Source organism: Nycticebus coucang, chromosome 14 (genome assembly GCF_027406575.1).
Source record: "Nycticebus coucang isolate mNycCou1 chromosome 14, mNycCou1.pri, whole genome shotgun sequence".
NCBI classification, from domain to species: Eukaryota; Metazoa; Chordata; class Mammalia; order Primates; family Lorisidae; genus Nycticebus; species Nycticebus coucang.
In genome coordinates, this window is record NC_069793.1 from 43,553,691 (window position 1) to 43,577,664 (window position 23,974).

Here is a 23,974-nt window from a genome sequence, read left to right on the forward strand (position 1 = left end):
ACTCACAAACACAAATAAATCTATTATATCTTATTTACTAGTGAGTTAAACTGTGTTTAATGAGTCTAAAGTGTGTAAAACAATGCCTAGCATTTATTAGTGCTCAAAACTAATGTTAGATGCTACCATTTTTTTTAATATCTATATTGCTCCTACTCTTAATGATGCAAAAATTCTAAATAAAACATTCGTTAATGTAAGTTCATTCTAGAATTTCAGAAATACTTCAACATTACATATTCCATTAATATAATTTATGTTCATAGATGAAAAGGGAAAACCAGAATGTCACAAAATACATACTTAAGAGATATTGAATACAATTAAACAGCTATTCCTGATTTTTTAGTCTTTCAATACTTGAAATAAAATACTTGGACTTAACCTTACAAATGTGAACAATGTAACCTAATCATGTGTTAGGTTTATCATCCAAAATATTTAAAAAAAAAAAAAAAAAAAAGCTCCAGCACAGTGCCTAGAATAAATAAATAAATTAAAATTGGGAATAAATTTCCTTTACATGATGACTAGATGAATAGTTAGATTAGAAGCTATTACCAGATACTATATTAAATAGATAAAAGGAACATATTAATGGTAGAAAGAAAAAAGACTTGTCAGCTATCTTCTTCTTGACTCTAATGAAGACCTTTAATCTGCTTACATGTTATCCTCCACTGCTGTGGTGATTCTAGCCAATATCACAAAACATGAAAAAGAAATACCTGGTATAAATATTAAAAATTGATAATGGAAAATTTTCAATATTTTCAAATTATAAAATTTTCTACTTGATGAATAGAAAGGGATCATCTTTCAAAAATTAATTTTTGATACCAGTATGCATCTGCAAATGTTACCTTTTAAAAAGCTATTCCACATAGCTTAAAAATCAGCTAAAACTCTGACACCAAAACCAGAATAAAACATCAAAAGAAAAAGACCCTGCAGACCAATATTTTCCTTATAAATACACATGTAGATATAAAAACCCTCAATGAGATACCATGAAATCAAATCTATAATATGCACAAAGGATTACACAACATAACAAAATAAAAAATTCATCCAAGGAATGCAAGCCAAAAATAAATTAGTACAATATGCTACACCAATAGAAAAGGATCAAACCCACATTATCATGAAGAAATGTAGAAATAGTATGTGATGAAATTTAATACCCCTTCATAATAGAAACACTGGACAACCTAGGAAGAGAAAGGAACTTGCTCAACTGATGAGGCACATCCACAAAAAGAAGATAACTTCTTCAAACTTTAAGACCATCTATAAAAACTCACAGCTAACATACATCCTGGTGAAACTGGAAGCTTTCCCTTTAAGATCAGGAAGAACACCAGGGTGTCTGCTGTCACCACTTCCATTCAACACTGAACTGAAAGTTCTGGACTGGGCAATTAGGCAAGAATATGAAATAAAAAGCATCCAGCGGGGTGGCACTTGTGACTCAAAGGAGTAGGGCGCTGGCTCCATATACCAGAGGTGGTGGGTTCAAACCCAGCCCCGGTCAAAAACTGTAAAAAACAAAAAAAACAAAAAAAACAAAAAAAAAGGCATCCACGTAGGACGGGAGAAAATAAAGTTATCTTTAATTGCAGATAACATAATCTTGAATGGAAAAATCCTAAGGAATTCACTAAAAAACTCTCAGAACTAATAAATGAGGTTAACAAGTTTGCAGAATATAAGATAAATATCCAAAAATCAGTAGTATTTCTATGGGCACATACAGTAGCAATGATCAACCAGAAAATGAAACTAATAATTCCATTAACAATAGTGTCAAAAGACAATAAAATACTTGGGAATAAATTAACAAAAGCCTTGAAAAACTGATACTCTAAAAACAAAAAACAAGATCTTCTGGGAGATCAGGAACAGGTAATTGAGGATAGAGAGGAGTTTTAACAGAATAACTAAGACAATGCCAGGAAGGCTATGTTAACCAGTGTGATGAAAATGTGTCAAACGGTCTATAAAACCAGTATATGGCGCCCCACGATCGCATTAATGTACACAGCTATGAGTTACTATTAATAAAAATAAAATAAATAAATAAATAAATAAAAATAGAATAAAAAAATTAAAAAAAAAAACACATTGAAAGAAATTAAAAGACGACCTAAGTAAATAGAAAGCTACTCCAGGGCAGCACCTGTGGCTCAAAGGGGTAGGGCGCAGGCCCCATATGCCGGAAAAAAAAAAGAAAAAAGAAAAAAAGAAAGCTACTCCATATTCATTAATCAGATAATTTGATATTATTGTGATGGCAATCCTTGGTCCATGTTGGTTTCCAGATTCAGCACAATCTTCATTAAATCCCAACCAACTTCCATGCAGAAACTGACAAACTGATCCTAAAATTCATATGGAAAATCAAACAGCAAATAACCAAAACAATCTTAAAAAGAGAAACAAATTTGAGAGACTCATACTTTCTAATTTCCAAATTTACTACAAAGCTACAGTAACCAAAACAGTGCTGCCATATGAATGGACATAGAGATCAATGAAATAGAAACGAGAGTCCAAGTGGCACCTGTAGCTCAATGGGTAGGGCACAGCCACATACACCGAGGCTGTCGGGTTCCAACCCAGCCCGGGCCACCTAAAACAACGACAGCTGCAACAAAAAAGGAGCTGTGCGTTGTGCAGGCGCCAATAGTCCCAGCTACTTGGGAGGCTGAGGCAAGAGAATTGCTTGAGCCCAAGAGTTTGAGGTTGCTGTGAGCTGTGACACCACAGCACTCCAGCCAGGGGGGCCAGCTTGAGACTCTGTCTCAAAAAAAAAAAAAAAAAGAAGAAAGAAAATAAAAGAAAAAAGAAATGAGAGTCCAGAAATAAACCTTCACATTTATGGTCAATTGGTCTTCAACAAGGGTGCCAAGACAATTCACTGGGGGAAAAACAACAGTCAAAAATAGTAATGAGCAACTGAATATTCATTTGCAAAAATGCTAAATCCATAAAGCTTTTAGAAGAAATTGTGGGAGTAAATCATCATGGCCTTGATTAGGCAATGGTTTCTTAGATAAGACAACAAAAACACAAACAGCAAATGAAGAAAACAAAGTGAACATCATCACATTTTAAACCTTTTTGCTTAAAGAAAACAACCAAGAAAATGAAAATATCACTCACAGAATGGAGAAAAAATTGTACATCATATATCTGATAAGGGACATGTATCTATACTATTATGAATTACTACAAATCAATTATAAAAGGACAAATAACCCAATTAAAACTGGGCAAATGATCTGAATAGACATTTCTCCAAAAAAGATACACAAATGGCCAATAAGCACATGAAAAGATAATCAACATCATTTGCCATCAGGCAAATGCAATTCAAAACCACAATGAGATGTCACTTCACACTCATTAGGATGACTATAATCAAAAAGAAAGATAATAACTAGTAGACAAAGATGACAAAGATGTGGAGAAATTAAAACTCACTAGCTCACTGCTAGTGGGGATGTAAAATGGTGCAGTCATTTTGGAAAATAGTCTGGCAGTTCCTCAGTTAAATATAGAGTTTCCACCCAATCCAGCGATTCTACTCCTAGGCATATACCCAAGAAAAGGAAAACATATGTTCACACAAAATCTTGAACATGAATGTTCATAGCAGCATTGTTCATAATACACAAAAAGTGGAAATAATTCAAATGTCCACTGACCGATGAATGGATAAATACAATGTGTTATATTCAAACAATGTAATATTATTATTCAGTAAAAATAAAGAACTTCTGACAGGAGCTGCAACCTGAATGAACCTTGAAAACATTATTCTAAGTGAGAGAAGCCAGTCACCAAGGATCACATAGTGTATGGTTTCACCATGAAATGACCAGAGAAAGTAAATCTATATTGGCAGAAACCAGATTAGTGATGACCTAAGACCAAGGAGATTACAGGGAAATTGTAGTTAACAGCTTAAAGGTGTGAGATTTATCTGGGGGGGTAATGAAAATCCTGTGGTGATGAGCTGTGTGTCTTTTAGTTTATTTCCATGAATAAACTAAAATCTACTGAACTAGACAAATAAAAAAACTGAAAATCTAAATTGCTCATCATATCCAAATTTTGGCAAACACATATTTAATTCATCTTAAGTATAAGTGCCCCGATCAGAATCAATAAGAGAGAACTATAAGAAGAACCTATGTGTCTGACTTTCCAGCCAACAATCCATCTCACAGGGGTGTCCAACGTGTGGCCCGCAGGATTCATGCAGATTTTGTGAGGACATTTTTTGTGGTATCAGATATCATGAAAAGTATCCACGCACCTTTTTTTTTTTTCTAGTTCAGACAACTCTTATTCTTCCCATGTGTAGCAGAGAAAAAAAAAAAAGTTAGACACCCACACCTGGATCCTCTACTATTGAATAAAGAAGAGCCCTAAATCCTTGGTCATGTTACATTGCTGGCCAAATATCCATGCCAAATATTTATGGGACAATTTTCTCCTCTAACACTGTTATCCTGATAAATAATAAGAGCAACCTGAAAATGATGAAAGAGTCTCACTTATTACAGATGAAAACCATTTGGGGGGTTTATTATAAATAGCCTAATTCCTAAATATGTACTATTACATATTACTTTCCAGCTATTGTTTTGCATTCTTGGTCTCCTTAACCAGATTTCATGTCCTTACCAGTAGAAACTGGGTCTGCTGTGTTACCCACAATCAGTGCATCACAGATCCACAGTCTTTCAGAGCTTTCCTTGATTAGACTACACCAACGCAGAGCAGAGCGCCACGAAATCCAGAGAGGGAGGCACTCTAGTTTCTAGGCCTTCATATTTAGCTTATGAGTCAAGATCTGAGGTTTTCTATTTCAATGAAAAATGATCAGATGACTCTCTCTTCAATCATCTTCAGGTTAGAAATCTACTAGGATGTAGTAAGAGAAGGCAGCTTCAGATGACTCTATGTGGTGAAAACATTTCCTAAAGTAAGAGTTTTGTGAAAGATCCAAAAGAGAAACCCAACAAATATAGTTTTAAGACATACTCAAACAAAGAGAAGAAATCTATACATGTTAAGAGACAGCCACTTACTATGTACTACATTTTTACATCCTTATAGCAACCCTGCAAAATAGGTTATTACCCACATTTTACAGATGAGGAAATGGAGATTCCAAAACATTAATTAGCTGGTGTCATGAAGCTAGAATTGGAACTTTTAACCTCCATTAGTCTGACCCTGAAGCCTGTGTTCTTCCTACTGTGATAGCAGCCATTCCACATGCTTCTTACCTGCTGTGGGAAGCTCTTCTCTGCTTTCATTGAGAGTATCCAAAGATCTATATTACACTCTGAGGCACGCGTATGACCCTCAGACCAAGGAGGCCATCACATCCAACCCTACAAGGCCTATGGGGCATGGACACAGTCCTTCCTTGATGTGAAGCTGACAACTGGCTTGACATACAACCATTGGAAAATGAGGACATGCACCTTCGCTACTATACAGAGCACCTTTGAACTAACTCCTAACTCTCATAGACCCAGAAACAGCCAGCTTATAATACTGAGAACATCTCCCTAAAGCAGTGGTTCTCAACCTGTGGGTCGCGACCCCTTTGTAACAATGAAAATACATCACAGCATTAGGAAGGTTGAGAACCACTGCCCTAAAGGATCAGAATCTATCACATCCTTTTGAGGCGAAGAACAAACTGGAACCATTAAAAAGAGACAGCTGTTGATTTTCACAACTGCCAAAAGTCTGCCTGGAAAGACTCTCTGCTCCAGCAAAATCGGTATGTGCACTGGCCCCCAAATTGCATTTCCTTGCATTTGTTCACCTCCGTGACTGCACACCTTGCTGTTACTGCCTCATATACCCTTCTTCCCTGCCCCTGCTGGAAGATGTCCAGTCTTCAAGAATATTCATTCTCTTTGTGTGATTTTCCTTAACCACTGACCCAATGTACCAAATTCAGTGAATTTCCCACCATGATATAATTTCAAAATTAGTTACACACTCCCTCATAACACTATCATTAGCTATTTTTCATTCTTTAGCTTTTTATGTGGTCATGCCTTGCTTCCCACATTGCAAAACTCTATCTAAATCCTTAGATGATTTTGTTCCTTTGATTTTCCTACAAAACTTGGCATAGCACCTAGAACGGAGCAGGTGCTTCATAAATATTTTCAATGGACTAATATAGAGGAAGCTGATATTAAAAGATTAAAATGGTTTAGGTTACCTAATAATTATTACTTAGGGGTATTTTTGAGAGCAAGAAATAAATGTTTGTTATCATAAGCCACTGAGATTAAAGGATAGCTTTTTCGATAGTGTAATCAGAGCAATGATGAGTAACAGACTCCCAAATCCTCAAAGAATTTCAATTATAAAAAATGAAACATTAGGAAATATTAAGAGTATAAAGAAGAGTCTTACTCCTGCTATACTTTTCTATGATCTGCCAGGCTATTTTCCTTCCAGAAATGAGATCTCAAAAAATTTCATATTACTTAAGAGTTCCATAATAGAGTGGTCTTCCTCAAAATTAAAGCCCTCCATATACAAAGTTGAATTCAATTAAGAAAGACCACTTTATTATTGGTCCAAGTTTTCAACACAAGATTAAAATTTTGCAATGATATGGCTTCTACCTACCTCTATTAAGACTACCCCTCAGTGCCCAGCACAAACTCTCATCCTTCCCACACACATACGTCTATGTTCCGACCACTTATCCACATAAATGCACCTTCTTAAAAATCACAGTAACCTCTTACTCTTCCCCATTCAGCCTGTCAATGTTTATTCACTTTTTCACATCCCCATTCAGTCTGGCAAATATCTACTGACTTTTTTGTCCCTTACACAGCCACTTTCCTTTTCTGAAGCCTTTCTTAACTACAACAACCCTTGGTAGAATTGATCACTCTTCCCTTCCTTCCTCAAATACAATCTTCTATCTTTGCATCTATAATACCTTATGATACTGTTCTATCTTCCTTACTAGCTTATATAATCCTTGGTATAAAAACACTGTACTGTTCACCTTAATATTTCCACATAAATACGTACATAAATACACAATACATGCTTGTTGAAGGTCATTACATATATGTAATTAAGTTGTTTGATGGCCTAAATATGATGGATAGACTGTAGTTTTTTTGTTTTTGTTTTTTTTTGCTCTTTTTTTTTTATTGTTGGGGATTCATTGAGAGTACAATATAGACTGTAGTTTTATATGAAGTCTAACAGAAGACAGACAAGAAAGAGCCTCACAAGTGGTCCTTGGAGGTCAAATAAGAAAGCTAGTTTGCCCCAAGTAAATGCTTACTGCAAAAGAAATTCACTGATATGTTCAACAGAAACAAGGCCTGTGCTAGCTAAATGTTTCCATGGGGCTGTAATCTCTCAATCCTAAGGCATTTTGTATGGTCTATTAACTCTTTTGTATAGTCTATTAAGGAGACTTTCAAAAGGAGAAAGAACTTTCTTACCTGTGTTCCAGTTCTCGAATGGACAGTATTACTCCTGAAGTCGACGGCTTCTGCTGTACAGTGGCCAAAAGGGTGAATTCACTCTTATTCCGGAAGAGCTGAATTAATTTCTCACTCACATGAGGGGCTGCATGGATCTCTCTTTCTGTATCTAGGAGTCAAGAAGGAAGAGCAGGAGAAACAGTAGAGAAAAGGGAGGGGAGAAAAGTGAGAAGGAAGAAGATAGAGAAGAAACGCGGAAGGAAAAAGAAGAAAGAGCCACAGTTAAAATGTCATGTCCGATGCAAGGGTACATTCCAAAACTATTTAGAAATGAGTCTAATTGTGATGGGTGTGTTACTTAGTTCAGTGTAAGCATTTCACATTGTATATCAAAGCAGTACCCTGAACCCCATAAATGCATCAATGGACAAAGTTATGATTTAATAAAAAATAATTTAAAAGAAAATAAAAATAAAACCGCATGCTAAAAAAATAAAATAAAAAACATCCTGTCCAGAAGACCCAGATTGCCCTTTTCATTTTCCCCTCCTGTCAGTAGTTTTCATTTGGAGGTACCATTCACCACTCCCTACAGCTGCATTCATTCAATGCAAATCCTAGAAATGCTACCTCTGTCACCGTGCCCACTTGTCATTTTGACAAGTTCACAGTTGGCCAGACGGTGATTATCTGACAGGAATTTTGACAGGACACTGAGCAATTCAGTTTTGTTGCAAACAGATTAAGTTGTAAATAGGGCAAGAGGCAATAAGAAAAATGAGGGCCTAAAATCAGAGAATCTCGGGTCTAATAAGACCCACATGCTACTTTAGCAGCCTCCAATTTCATTTTCCCCATGGACCCGGCTTCCTTCTCCCACAATGCGTATAGGAAACCTGTCCTTGCCTTGTACCTAGCAGAGATTGACCAGTGTTAATCATGCCAGACAACTCTGCCTTTGCTTAAAGAATAAATACAAGGCATGCTTGTAATCCGTAAGCGTGCCTGGAATTTCTCCATAAACATGCAATGGATGATTTTCCTTATGAAATATGTATTGAAGTCGAGGCCAATTCAGCAGGCCTAGAGGGGTGAGTCCAGCTAAGCCTGCCCCTGGATAAGAATGTTTCTTTCTCCAACATCAGCCTAATGAGACCCATCCATCACTCCATCCTCAGACGCACGTTTGTCATGATAAACTAGGTGTTTGTTATCTCCTTATTTTATACTACATTTCCTGGCATCAGAAAAGGCCACTAAGGGAGCAATGTTAGAGAAGATTAATTCAGAGGATGATAAATGGTGCGTTTGGTGGTCCCCTCTCCAGTCCTGACCCCCTCCTCTCACTGTATGATAACCACTAGGTTATTTCTTCAGGACTGCACCAGAAGCCTTTGAAAAACAGACTGTCAAAGGACAAATTACCCATGCCACATCACAGACTACACAGGGACCTGGAAGAATCCCATCCTGAAGAGTGACTTCTAAAAAGGAAACCCTGAATTCTTGACACTCAGTCTTCTCATCTGCCTAACAAGGGTGTGGGCGACATGATCTAGAACAGTGGTTCTCAACCTTCCTAATGCCATGGCCATTTAATACAGTTTCTGTGGATCGTGACCTACAGGTTGAAAACCGCCGATCTAGAGACTTCCCACCTTACTCTTCTGTAAGTCTTTGAATCGTTGCTTCAGATTCATGGCACAGAAAAGAACATCACCGGTATTTTTCCAGCTGTAAGAGGCTAGGCCATGGATGGCAGGAAGCCAAGTTGGCACTCTTCCGTGGAGGTGCCCAACCCAGATAGGCCAGCATAAAACCTACCCGTACAAAACTCTGCTATTCTGCCCAAATAAAGAAAGGCCTTCACTGCTCTACTAGTAAGTGGTCTGTTGTCAGCTTTTGTCAAGGGCTGAGATAAAAGATAGCCACTAAGATCCCAGTCAAAGACTTTCCAGGATAGTATTCAAAACCTATTAAGTGTATGAGCAAGTCAGTCTGTGAACTACAAAATATTAGCAAATGTTTGTTAATATCATTTTTTATCATCATTACTGCTAGGCAAAGATCCCCCTAATAAATTCCACCTAGAATTTAGTGCCAGAAAAAACATTTGACTTGAGATTAATTTATATCTTTCCTTTTTTTCTTTTTCCTTCTTTACTGAACAATTAGGAATCCACTGATTCGTAGTGGCTGCCTGAAGAGCTCATTTCGAGATTCTGAAACTTGGGCCCAAAGAAAAGAGCATGATTGATCGTCAATGCCTGCTGGAGGAAATGGGTATGAATCACACATCAGGTATCCTCACCTCTCACTCAGTTCTCCTGGGTGATACCATCCAACCGCATGGCAAATCATCACTGGCCTTAAAATTTATATCTGAAACCCTCTCTCTGAAGCAGCAGAATATATACAAATATATACAATTTCCTACTTAATATCTCCATGTGAATGCCTACTAAGCATTTCAAAGTGTAAGCGCCCACAAGGGAGTTCTTGTTTTCTCCCCCAACTCTCCATTTTCTTGTTCATCAAGCCAAAAAAAATGGAAGCTGATGTTTTGTTTTGTTTTGTAGAGACAGAGTTTCACTTTATCACCCACAGTAGAGTGCCATGGTGTCACACAGCTCACAGCAACCTCCAGCTCCTGGGCTTAGGCGATTCCCTTGCCTCAGCCTCCTGGGTAGCTGCCCGGCTGTTTTTTTGTTGCAGTTTGGCCGGGGCTGGGTTTGAACCTGCCACCCTCGGCATATGTGGCCGGCGCCTGACCCACTGAGCCACAGGCACTGCCCTTTGTTTTGTTTTTTATTAAGTCGAATATACATAGATCATGAATACATTCATGCATATGTGGGGTACAATGTGCTGATTTTTTTTTTATACAATCTGACGTGGTTATATCAAACCAATCAACATAGCTTTCGCCTCATTTACTTGATGATTGTGTTAAGACATCTATGTTCTACACTTGACAGATTTGACTTGTACCCTTGTCATATGCTCCATAGGTGTGGTCCCACCTTTTACCCTCCCTCTGTCAAATCTCCCCTCTCCCCTCCCTTCCCACTCCATTTCTCTCCTTCATCTTGGGCTATAGTTGTGTTCTATCTTTCATAAGAAAGTATGAGTAAATATAAGTAGGTTCCATAGAAGTACTGAGTACATTGGATACTTTTTCCTCCATTCTTGAGACATTTTACTCAGGAGAATATGTTCCAGATCCCTCCATGTAAACATAAAAGAGGTAAAGGCTTCATCTTTTTTAAGGCTGCATAGTATTCCATGGTTTATGTATACAACAATTTATTAATCCATTCATGTGCACTTGGGCTTATTCCATGACTTGGCTATTACAAGGAAGCTAATGTTTTGATTCTTCCCCTTTTCCAATCTCCACATCTAATCTAAGAGCAAGTCACGTGGGCTCCCGAGTCTAGAATGTGTCCACTTCCTCCCAACTCCACTCTTACACCTCTCCCTCGAGCCATCCTTGCTGCCTAAGACACCTCCAATGGTTTCCTAACCGGTCTCCCTGCCCCCACACTGCCTCCTGTTCCCCATTCTCCACACAGCAGCCAAAGTGCTCTTTTTAAAGCATAAGTCTGAATCATTTCAGCCTCCTGGTTCAATGCCCCAATGGCTACATAGGATAAAATCCAGTCTCCTTAGCATGGCCTGCAGATCACACCCAAATGGATTCTCACCTTCCATTGAACTGGATTCCATTGGATTTCCTTGGAAATCCACATCATACTCTTCTCCTGGGAGCCAGAGGAGCACACCAAGACCACTCCTTCCTCCAGTCTTTGTGTTTTCCCTCTTCCCACAGAACTCTTCTCTCTCCTCCCCCTTCATGTGCCTGACTTTTCCTCCTTCAGCGCTCACTGCAAATGCAACCTCCTGGCCACTCTCTCCAAAGCTGGCTTTCCACTAAGGTCTCTCTCACACACCATGCTGGTTATTTTCTCCCTGTAATGTCTCCTAAGATAGGTGTTGTGATTAGTTTATTTCCATCCTATCTTGATCTCATTTCATGGTATTTCCTTTCTCTCCCCACTAGCCTGTAAGTTCCATGAGGGAAGACATATTCATCGTGATAACCACAGCTCTTTGTTCAGAACAAAACAGGGTCCTATAAAGATGGATGAACTAATTAATTAATTAATTAATGTATTTTCCACTCATTTTCCTCATTTATGATGTTATTTCAAGTAACCACATATGTGACAGTCAGAATATAGTATGATATCATTTGAAAGACCAGGAGGATAAAAGGGTCTTTCTCAAATGCCAGTGGCTACCAATTTTTTTTAATGACATTTGGTGATGAATAAGCTCTTCCTCTTTGCAAAACACCTCACCTGACAGTCTGATCCAGCTCCACTGCGCTTCTGCTCACTCAGTCCTCTGAGGAAACTGAACATTTCTCTTGCTGGTTTTTCTCATTTCTCTTCATAAATGATTGGAACAAGGAAGTAAGGAACACTTACCACCGTGAAATGCAAGAAACATCTATTTTGATACTTGGAGACTTTATGCACCTTCTCATTTTCAGAAAAACCCTTTCAAGTAAATGTTTACCAGAATTCAGCTGCTAAAACAACTATAAGAAAGTAATTCCACTTCTTTGTACAACACTGGACAAGGTTTGAAAAGACTGAGACTACTCTGAGTTTTGCAGATACCTAGCTGTGTGACTGTAGATAAGAGACCTTGACTCTCTGAACCTCACACTGAATATTAAGAGGAATGAATTCCATGATCTCCTAGTTCTCCCCTAATCCCAACATTTCATTTCTGTTAATCACTTGATCCTGCTCCTAGTCACATAGCAAAAGAGGGTACTGTGGTTACTTCCTATCTATAAAACATCCAGATTCTATCATTTTTCTCCTCTGCTGGTTTTTCAAACCAACAGAAAACATAAAGTTGTCAATTACTGAAAATAGTGATACGTCGCCTACTTTGCAGCAGCCTCCTTTTTTCCTGGCGTTAAAAGAGCAACCAATGAAAACTGATGATGAGAACCTATAGAGAACGCTGTACTTCCAAAGTCAACGACTATAAAGTCTGCTAGATTAAGAATATTCAGTTCTGCGAGAGAGAACAAGAAAAACAAATGGGATAGATAAAGCTCATAAGAAGCGTTAAATACAGATAGCAAGTTAGAAACCTGTGAATCGTGTTAAACATAGATCGAATAAATAGCACATAAGTGTGTTGAACACAGATGAAAAGGACTGAACAGGAGTGTAACTCACAAACAGAATGGGGTGGGAGGACCAAGTTACCATGCACAAATCACACCACCTTCAGAATGGCGGCCACGTTATCCCAAAGACCAACACCCACTGCTGACATCCGTTTAATTCCCATTCTAGAGCCACGTGCACTGTCCTGAAGAAAGGCTAATAAAACCCACCACCGCTCACCTAATTAACTGGTGAATGACAGCTTGGCCAGGATTACTTGCCCCTGAGATGTCAGCAGATGAGCAGTTTCTGCCGGTTCCTAGAGACGCTCATCTGCTGAACACCCTCCTTTTTGTTAACCTCAGCTCCAGCCTTCATAACTACACCATCATCAGGGAAGCTGATGCATCTGAGAGAGAGAAAAACTGAACACTTGAATGATGCATAACTCAAGAATCAGTGGGCTAGCCCTTCCCTCGATCCTCTACGTGTTAACCTACTCCAGCTGTTTCTCCTGCTTCCCCCTAAGTATTTTAGATTGATTTAATAAGCCGGGGGTGGGGAAGTGTGAGGCATCTGAATTTGGTCTCTTTGTGAGACTTTACATGTCATGACCTATGGGAGTGTACTGGAAGCTACCAGTGCATCAAGGTAATTTGCCATACAGCCACCACTTAAGGTGAACATTTCACATTTTCAAAAGTTAGGGGGAGAACAGCATTCCAAATACTCAGAGGCTGTGCATGATCTAGTTAAGAAGTGCTAAATCAGTAGCCAGGGTTATGTGCTTTTCCTTCCCTAGGATAAAACAGCTCTACCTAGTCATTTTTAAAGAAAGACTAAAAATGCTAATGTGATGATTAAACATCAGCAAAAAAAGTGTTGAGAGAAGATGGAAAAATACCTACCCTGCCTCCAATAGAAGCAATTCCATTTCCCTCTTCTCTGACATACAAAGGATGATGGTGAATTTCATCGCCTACAGGCATACACCTGTGCTTCCCTTGTGCTAAGCACTGTGTTTGGCACTGAGGAAAGGAAAGTAAAAATGGAGTTATCCTGCCCTGCAGGATAGATGCTAAGCAAGACATTTTCCTTGTGATGACAGGTACAGGATAGAACAGTGCACAGAAAACCAGAGGAGGCCCGTGGAGATGGGGAATGACATCATAGAGGACGTATCATTGAACCTGACTCTAAAAAGATGACTAAGCATTTACCCGGCAGGCGAGAGGGAGAACAGGGCATTCCCTGCAGGGTCAGTGTGGGGATGGGAGTACTCACGTGCTTCACATTACCCTGGCATTTTCCTTTCTCGGCAAGCATCTCTCACTAAAAGTTTAGCAGGGAAAGCATCCACTTAATGTAATAGTGGAGGTAATTCTGAGGCCCCTGACTGGTCAAGGGGTACCAGATTAGCACAAAGCAAAATCCTGCCGGTGCATCAGCTGGGATCAGAGAACTGTGGTAGCAAGAGCAGCAGCGGCCAGAAATACGTAAAAACAAGCACACCATCGCAGCCCACCTCATGGATGGACAAGTCAGGCGACATTTAAACAACACTGAGCTCCTCCAAACAGGGCAAACTCCCGATACTGATATGGCACATCCTTCTAGTCTGGGTCCCACTAAGCTTCTGATAAGAATCGCCCCAAAGGTAAAGCAACACTTGTTCGTGTAAAATGGCAGTTGGCTTCGCATTTCTAAGTGCAGAGGAAACATTTCCATTCGGAACTGCCATCCACAGGGGCAATTCCTGGCGTGGGAAGACGGGAGGGAGGCCCGTGATCCACTGTTAGGTCTTTACGGCTCTTCCTTGAGAATGTCAGATGTTATTGATCCAAGCCGCTTTCAAAAAAGCAGAAAGTAGCGGGGGCACCAGGAGACTCCCAGCTAATGTGCAAGGAATTTCCATCTCAACTAACAAGTTCGTAATAACATTTCATTACACTTCTAGCTCCAGCAGCCAGAACAACAAAAAGCAAACAGGCGCATCTTATTTCAGTGCCAAGTGTAGGGCTGAACATGGGTTAGGGTTAGGGTTAGGTTTGGTCCCCTAATGGAGATGCACATGTTATCTCACTCACAATAACTTTAGGGGAAGGCATTATTATTGCTCCTACTTTATAGATGAGAAAACAAAGGCTTACAGAAATGTTCTAAAGGACGCTGGGCAAGGAAGTTACGGGCTAGGATTCCAATCTGGCAAGCTGGTTCCACGAGCTACACTTCTAACTGTACTTCATCCAGTATTTGCCAGTATGTCTGATCTTAGCACTTGGTACATGTGGAAGAGGGACAAATCCCCATCATATAACCAGGACCTGGTACTTCGTGTTCACTTAGTATTTATTGAATCAACAACTGAAAAATCTATGCGTATATGCCATGTGAGGTAAGTACCCCATTTTACAGGTGAAAACACTCAGGCACAGTGACATTTAAGGGTTTGGCCAAGGTCACATGGCAGGTCACATTAAATTGACTCTTGCCCTAGCAAAGTCCACTGCAACACTGCACAGCATTCATCTGGTGCCTGCTTATCTGTCATGCTCCTTTCTGTCCTCTCTCCCACAACCTTACTCCTACAACCCGATCCTACAGCCCCAGTTCCCTCCTCCCAGAGCCATGTTCCTCCCCACCTTGGTATATCCCCAGCTGCAGCAACCTCTCTCTTCTTTCCCTCTTTTCTGTGTACCAACCATAAAAGGGCCTCAAATGTTTGTTGCATTAATTAATGATACCTTGACTCCAAAATCTGGACCATAATACACAATATGTAGTCTAAGAAAAGAGGTTTACAAAAGATACTCAAGGGCGGCGCCTGTGGCTCAGTGAGTAGGGTGCCGGCCCCATATGCCGAGGGTGGCGGGTTCAAACCCAGCCCCAGCCAAACTGCAACAAAGAAAATAGCCGGGCGCTGTGGCGGGCACCTATAGTCCCAGCTGCTCAGGAGGCTAAGGCAAGAGAATTGCATAAGCCCAAGAGTTAGAGGTTGCTGTGAGCCGTGTGACGCCACGGCACTCTACCCGAGGGCGGTACAGTGAGACTCTGTCTCTACAAAAAAAAAAAAAAAAACATCAAAAGATACTCAAGTATAACCCAAACCTGTTGAAAAAGGAGCATTTTGTAAAACTGAGCTGCCTCAGGAATAATAAAGATAGAGTAGCATCCCCAACTCCTCCGTTAGGGGACCAAACCTAAGGAATCCCGGGACACATGGTATTAATCAACTTTTTATAATTACTATGGGACTCAATCAAGAGATTTTGGTACCCCTATAATTTTACTAATTAAGCAGGCACTGTAGGGCAGCTGAGCTCTTTTTATGTTCTTCTTATGTCTTCTTATGACAGTACTAGTAAGGAAAAAAATCAAGAATTAACCAAGTGTAGCCACTGTCTTCTTGCCACAGTCTCCACGCTGCCACTGCGATCCACCAGTGCTCAGGATGCCTGTCATCCCCTCCCCTCTACCCCTGCCTCCGTTAGAAACACGGAAATAAAGAGAAAGGTAAAAAAATGAATTCCAGTTCCATCTCAGTCACAAGACAAGAAAACAAAAGCCAACGACTGATGAAAAGATTTTTGTAATATGATGAAGAAGGCCTTGTTCAGCAAAGAAGCTACCCAACAGTGGAGAGCGGTTAAGTGAATTAATATAAATGCACTCAGTGGGAATTTATGTGTAACACAATGGTAACAAAGGTATCGAAATAACATAGGGAATCTCTAGGCAGTAGTGTCAAACGGGTACACATTGTGTGTACAGCATTATATCCAGTATGTATAAAATATATTTAGTGATGCGTAATGGACAGATAGGAAGATCAAAATGTTAGCAGCTGGGAGCAACATAGGCAAAGCTTTTCTTCTTTCCCCATGTCTGACTTTTTCAAATCTTCTGTAGGAGTTACGTACAGAAATAATTTTTATGGTAAAATATAACAGTACACTATAGAAACAGGGAAGAAACAAGAAGGGCATCCTACCAAACTAAGCACCAGTCACCTGGCTTTCGGTCACATAACTGGTCTGAAATCAGGGAGGACAGCAGGCATATTGGACAGTGACTGGCAGCCAAGCCACCTCAGGTGTCATTTTAATCCACACTGATGATCCGAAGCCCAAGGGTGTTCTCACTCTATCACATACAAAACTCAATGCACCAAATGTTTGTGGATGTAGGCAAGAACATTGCTGCTAGCAAGGGGTGCTATCCAGACTCTTCTAAGGACATGAGGACACACCTTGCCCCTGCCCTCTTCAAACTTATCATCCATCGACATCCATTCATTCTTTACTGTAAAAATCTTTCCTGAGCACCCCTCTGAAGCAGGCACTACGGACACAAAACTGACCTAGACACATCTTCTAACCACAAGGGGCTAAGGGTTGAATGATAAAGACACAAACATAAGTGCATGGGTGTTCAGCTGCTCAGCCCAGAGACATTAAAAAAGTGGTGGTGCTTAGAGGGCATCACAGTCCAGAATAACCTGGAGCAGGAGCAGAGAGTGTCTCCGCAGGGACTTGATCACGGTGAATTGCTCAGACTCTGAAGCCTGGCTGCTTGGTTCACACTCCACCTTCACCTCTTATTAGATGTGGGACCTTGGGCAAGTTAATCTCTCTGTGCCTCAGCTTCATCATCTGTAAAGTGGGAATAAAATCATACCTGCTCCATGGGGACAGTATAAAGATTAAACTCCCAAAACAGTGTCTGCCACATGAGAAGCACATGACAATTGCTAGTGTATTTGGAATACAATCTGGGTAAGCCCTACGCCCCCCAGGGTGGGTGGAGGACCAACCTATGCCACCAACCACCATGACAGGGGAGCCTTGGTACTGCAGCCGGGACGAAAGTAAAGCTGGTTGGTTATGACTGTGTCCCCGTTGGAGGCATCAGCCAAGTGAGCAGGGGCTGCCAGCCATGGTAGGAGGCATGATTAGTGGTCAGTTCTAATTCTTCTGTTTAAAAAAAAAAAAAAAAAATTGAAAACTGAGCAGAGTCCCTGTTGCTTCTAACTCCTCCCATCTAGGTCCAACCAGCCAACATCTAAACAGGGCCAAATGTTTGCTTTTTTGCTGGATACCGTGCTATGGACTTTAATTGCACTAATTTAGTTCTCACGATAGCCTCGTGATGTCAGTATTACTATCTCCATCTTATAGATGAGGTACAAAGAAGCACTTTACTAAGAATTCTAGCTGGAATCCAAACTCACATCCGTCTCAGGCCACTACAAGGCCCTAGTGCCCCTCAGCAAACATTTCAGGCAAACCTGTGTTGGAATCCCAGCTCAACTCCGTTTCCTTTCTTTATTCATGAGTTGCCTCACCTGTAACACTAGCTTTCAGGGCTCAGTAAGGAATGAATGAAAGAATAATGAGAAATGCCTAATAGAGAGCTAGTGCACTCCCTGAGGACGTTTCTGAGAAGCTTTGAAAAGACAACCCATAAATCTACACACTAGAGTCTGAGCTTTAATATTTTCCAAGCATATGCATACACATGACCATATTTCATACTCTTGAAAACCCATTGCATAGGTGTCAATGGCCTCACTGTTTTTGTTTTGTTTTTTTTTTTTTTTTGGTTTTTTTTTTAAGAGAGAGTCTCACTGTGTGCCCTGGGTAGAGTGCCATGGTGTCCTAGTTCACAGCAACCTCAAATTCCTGAGTTGGAGTGATCCTCCTGCTTCAGCCTCCTGAGTAGCTGGGAATGCCCACTACAATACCTGGCTAGTCCTTCTGGAGAGGGTTTCAAGGGGGCTGGGAGGAAAACCTGGCCTGCTGAACCAGCAAGTCTGGAGGGACCATACAGTTTTTCTACTTTTAGCAGAGACAGGGCCTTGCTCTCGCTTAGGCTGGTATGGAACTCCTGAACTCAGATATGCCACCCACCTTGGCCTCCTGGAGTGGTAGGATTACAAGTGTGAGGCACCTCACCCTGCCTAATGGCCTCACTTTAAAGATGAAGAATCTCTGGTTTTTAAAAGATAAGTGAGAAGAGCTCAAATTCCCACCTCTAGCAAGCAGCAGAAATATGTCTTCTGACTCCAACTGTGCAGCTCTTTCTATATATTTCCACCTGGTTTCTCTAATCCCCAACATGAGAGAATCATTAACCTTCTCCAATCCACTCCAATACCTGGTCTCTCCTAACTAAGGGACATCCCCGTCCAACAGTCTAATCTGCCCCATATACTGGGGATACAATCTCTAGCCTGCTTAAAAAGTTTGGAGTGGTGGGCTGACATAATTATAATTAGCGCCGTTTTGTGTAGCCCTAATTCTCAGGCATGAAAAAGACATTTGAAATGCTGTGTTGGCCTCGACCTTGCCACATCTACTCAGAGTCACTAGTAAACAGTAGGGCACTATGTTCAATTGCCAAGCTCTCTAATTTATGATTATTCATTATAAATCATTTTTACATGTTGCTTCAAATGCTGTTTTTCAAGAATAAAAATCTGCCTGCATTGAAATTCACAGTGATTTTAATATGCAAACCTCCTACAGAGATGATGTCTCATTTTAATTATTGTTTCGGTTTAATGGGTTTTCATTAAATTAGGGGATGGAGCAATTACTAGGATGAACAGCTAATGTTTCAAAGGTAAGCTCCCATGGCCCTGTGGGCAAAAAGACAGTTGTGAAGTAGAGAAGCAAACAGCCAGCTTTCTAGATAAGCTGGTATTCAGCCTAACAGAAGATAGCACTTCCCCAATTTCATGCCCTCCCTGTAATATGCAAACAGCTCTAAGCCTGTGTTTACAGCTTAGAGGTATCTTGGGGTATCTTAATCACATAACCTTCCTATCAGGAATCCAGGCTCTCCCATCTTCAGACTAGAGAGTGTTCTTAAAAGCCCACAGCCTGCAAAGTGATATGTCAAACCACAAGAAAATACTCACGATGAAATCATCTTCTCTCATACACACACACACAGACACGTAATTTAGTTGGTTTGGTGGATTAATGACTGGCTTTCCACCCCTGGGAAATTGGTCCAACTTCAACACAGAATGCAATAACCAAAATCATATTAATTAGCAAACTGTCAAAGGCTCAATGAGAAATGACTTTGGTGACCTCAGCAACATTTTACCCCTGAAACCGCACAAATTTGACACTTGAGCAGCATTAGCTCAGACAGAGGTGAAGGAATGAATGAGAAGTAGGGAATGAGTCGGGGTGAGAGGTACAGTCTGCCTTAGTGGGGTCCCTGTGGTCAGAGGTGAGGGACAGGACTCAACACTGCGGGTGGCAAGGACTCTGTGTGGCAAAACCTGTGCCTGGGGAGTTGGAGGGCACTTAGCAAGCTTCAAACATGTCATTTCTTTCCAAATGGGCCAAAGGAGAGACAGAGAGAAGGTAGAGGATCCTTCCAGGAATAACGAGTCTATTAGGGTAGGACCGGCCTGGCTACATTGCATACCAAGTAAATAGTGGAGGAGCCTCTCACCTTGCTATGGAAAGGAGGGAAAAAGAAATCTTTCCCACAACTGAGAGGAGTCAGAAAGCACCGTTCCTGGCAGGTAAACCAGCAGGAACTAACACCCTCATTGTCTACCACCACCCCACTCCCGCCTGGTATTTCCGATGGGAATAATTTGGAACTCCCCAGTGTAATGCTTTCCTCTCAGCTCCTTTATTTCCACTGTCCCAAAAAGCACATCATCAGCACTTAGATCATGTGCATTAATCTAATTACACGCCTTGTTAGCTAATTAGTTCTGGAGTCACTGCTGGAGAGGTGTCCCTCACTATTTATCTGCGGTGGCCACAGGATGTCTGTGCTTTCAGGCTCCTGGGGGAGCCAAAGCTGAACAGTTATTGGCCCTGCAACCTTGTGATCTGGAGGGACCATGAAGCTTTCTGGACAGAGAACAGGTCACCTGAAACTCAGGCTTTAAACAAAAGTGCCACGTAAGCATGTGTTCAGAAAGGGGACTGGGGGTGTTTCTTCCCCCCACCCCAACTTGCTATTTTTCTTTGAAAACTAACCTCCTTTTTAGAGATTTTACTCTGACTGTATTAAACATTAAAGTCACCCTTAAAAATGAATCATTAAAAATGCCACTTGTTCCTTTTGCTCAGAGACAGCTGCTATCTAGCGGCAAGATCTCTCTCAACCAATTTCCCACCTCCACCCTTTCAAACCAGAGCCTCTGACCTAGGGCTAAAACTACAATCCCCATTTAGAGAAGCTTTTTGTAAATAAATGAAAATGTTGAAAGGGGAAAATTGGTCTTTGATCATTGTTGCAAATAATTTGGCTCCTGCCTATCCTAGGGTAACAACACTAAGTCAGTTTTCAGTGAATTACTCCTTTGGTGCATTAAATTGGGTCTTCATAATTATTCCTTTCAAAGGGTGCCCGGTAGGCTCCCAAGCAGTCTGCTCTACTGGGGTATGATCTAACCTAGATGACAGATACATTTTTCAGGAAGAACTACGCACACCAGAGTGGTTGTAAGTTCATCCTTGTGCATTCCCAACTAGGCTCCTTGTGGGCTCTCTTGAGCATAAGGCCTGGGAAAGGGCTGGAGGAAAGGCCAGCACAGGCGCGAGGCTGCAGAAAGATGAACTCTCAGCTCTTCTTTCTCCCTTCCTGAGTTTCATCACCTTCTCCCTGCCGACCCAAGATCCTGCCCATCCCTCAAGGCTCAGTTCTTCCGACTCCATGAAGCTCTAGCACCACAGCTAACAGAGATTTTCCCTCAACTCCAGAATTCAATCAGCTGCCCATTCAAACACATACCTGTGGGGCGCATTCTCTGTACTGTAGTGAAAAAGACAGGAGGAGAGGCACGGAGGGGGCTCGATTACTTCCCACCTAACAGGTATAATATGCGGGTACATGGCACACTTCCTGGGTCAAGGGCTCAACTACAACTCAGACTTTGGACTTTACCTTACAAATGCAAATAAGGTGACCTAATCATGTGTACCTTCATATTAACCAAACATAAAGAAATAAATAAATAAAAATAAAGCCCTCTTTAAGACAATAAAAAAAGGCTCAGTCTGGAAAAAGACATCTAGCCAGGATTTTTAGCTGTGTGTACTGAGCAATACCTTCACTCTGAAAAATCTTAACACTCCACCCCGTGCCAAATCCAACCACCAAATGGTGACGGGACCTCTACACGCCCCCACATCAACCTCCCAAGAGTTGTCCCCTCCCTCTTTTTGAGGTATCACCCTTCCTTTGGGTATGGCTTTCTCAGGTTTTCCTCCTACCTCTCAGGCCATTCTGAAGCTCCTTCACTATGCCCTCCTCTGCTGGCTGTCTAATTTGTCAGAGTGCCTTGAAGAACGTCCATCCATCAGCAAGCCCTGGGCTCCACTTCCATTTCCACTGTGACCCTTGCTTCTCCCGCTACCAGCTACCAACCATCAACTTCCTTCCACTTGCCTCTCCTCCCAGGCCCACTCTCTCTATCCCATCTAGCAATGAGAAAATCAGGAGGATCTTTTTCCAACTTGAAACACATTATCTCAATCCCTTACTAAAATCCTCAAGTAGCTGCCTATATTTGTTCCCTATGGCGGCTGTAACAAATCGCTGCAAACTTAATAGCTTAAGACAACACAATTTTATTATTTTGTAATTCTGGAGGTCAGAAAGATGAAGCAGGTTTCAATGGACAAAAAACATGTGGGAAGAGCTGCACTTTCTCAGGAAGCTCTGGGGAGATTTCCTTGCCTTTTTCAGCTTTCCTCGACTCATGTTTCCTTCCTCCATCCTCAACACCTTCAGCCTCTTATCTCTGCTTCCATTTTCACATCTCTTTTCTAACCTCCTGGCTTCCATCTTACCAGAGCCTTTGTAGTTACACTGGCCCCACCTGGACAATCCAGGGTCATCTCCCCTCCGCAAGATCTTTAACTTAATCACATCTGCGAAGTCCCTTTCACCATTTACAGTGACATAGTCACAGGCGATGGAGATAAGGCTATGGACATCTTGGGGGGGTGGCATTATCCAACCTACTACATCGACCATCGCAATATGATGAAACCCCAACTCCTTGGCCAGAGGGACCCCCCAGGATTTAGCTGTGGCCATGCTCACAGGCCTTCTCTAGCACCTCCACCCACATGGCCAACTTTGTGCTCCTCAAACTTGTTCAATCCCAAAGGCCTTTTGGCCAGCTGCATCAAGAATGTGGGCTCTGGAGCAAAACAGCCGGGATTCAATTCTCGGCTTTGCCACTTAATGGATGTTGGCCAAGTGATTTAACCTCAGTTTCCCTTCTTGTGCCTCTGGCCCTTTTTTCTGTACAATGGGACTCCTAACACTCATCTCCTTTATAGGATTATTATCAAAATTAAATGAGTTAATGAACATAAATAATTTAGAATAGCGCCTAGCATATGAAAAGTGTTCATCATTAATAATGTAAGAAGCCATTAATAATACTATCCTTGCATGGCTGACTCCATTCAGGCATCAGCGTATGTGTCACCTCTGTGGGGAAAGCCTTCCCCAGTAATCTTAGGTAAAGTCCACCTCTCCCTAGGTCTCTCCCTCTCACTCTCCCTACAGCACTGCTCTTTTATTCCCTGAATAGTGTATATTACTATCCAAAGTTACTTATTTATTAATTCACTCATCTATTGTGATTGGCCATCTCTGCTAGAGTGTAGGCTTCATGTGGACAGAGACTGTGTTCTGTTTGCTGTATCTTAACACTCAGAACAGTGCCTGTCACATAGGTGTGCAATAACACACAATCTCCTTCCCATCTTGTGGCCTCTAGTCAGGCCACTTCTCTGCCTGGAACACACTTCTGCACTCTTGATGGCTGGCTCCCCACCTATCACTCAGGCTTCAGCTAAAATGTCATTTCCTAAGACCCCAATACTCAGCTACAGTGGCTCGCTGGCCCACATCCCAGGGCTTTCCTTCTTTGCACTTCTCCTGGTGTGAGGCTGCACGGACGCTCACCACTATGTTCTAGGGCCCAGGCCCACACGCAGCACACAGAGCAGGTACTAAAGGATACTGTAAAAATGGATGCATGACTATAAGTTTCCCTTAGTATCGCATTCTGAGCCTGGATGAACCCACAAATTGAAGCCTTTTTTGCAGTTGCCTGTAGGTTCTGCCTCAACTTACCATGCAGGCACACGCCTGAAGTAGACAGTGGCATTGTAATTGCTCCTGTATCTGCCTCATTTCAATTTAAACAGCAGCTCCCAATCCTCATTCCTTAATTGGAGAATCTGATCAACAAGAAAAAAAGTAGCTGGCCAACAA

At 41.3% G+C, this 23,974-nt stretch overlaps 1 protein-coding gene across 3 annotated transcripts in view; it reads right to left on the reverse strand.

Annotated features, from left to right (window-relative positions):
- Positions 1 to 23,974, reverse strand: part of NELL1 (neural EGFL like 1) — a 950,583-nt gene that overhangs the window by 866,386 nt on the left and 60,223 nt on the right. For all 3 annotated transcript variants that reach the window (XM_053561806.1, XM_053561805.1, XM_053561807.1), the window contains one exon: positions 7,521 to 7,671. In XM_053561806.1, the coding sequence (XP_053417781.1) occupies positions 7,521 to 7,671 (151 nt within the window). The remainder of the gene's footprint in view (positions 1 to 7,520; positions 7,672 to 23,974) is intronic.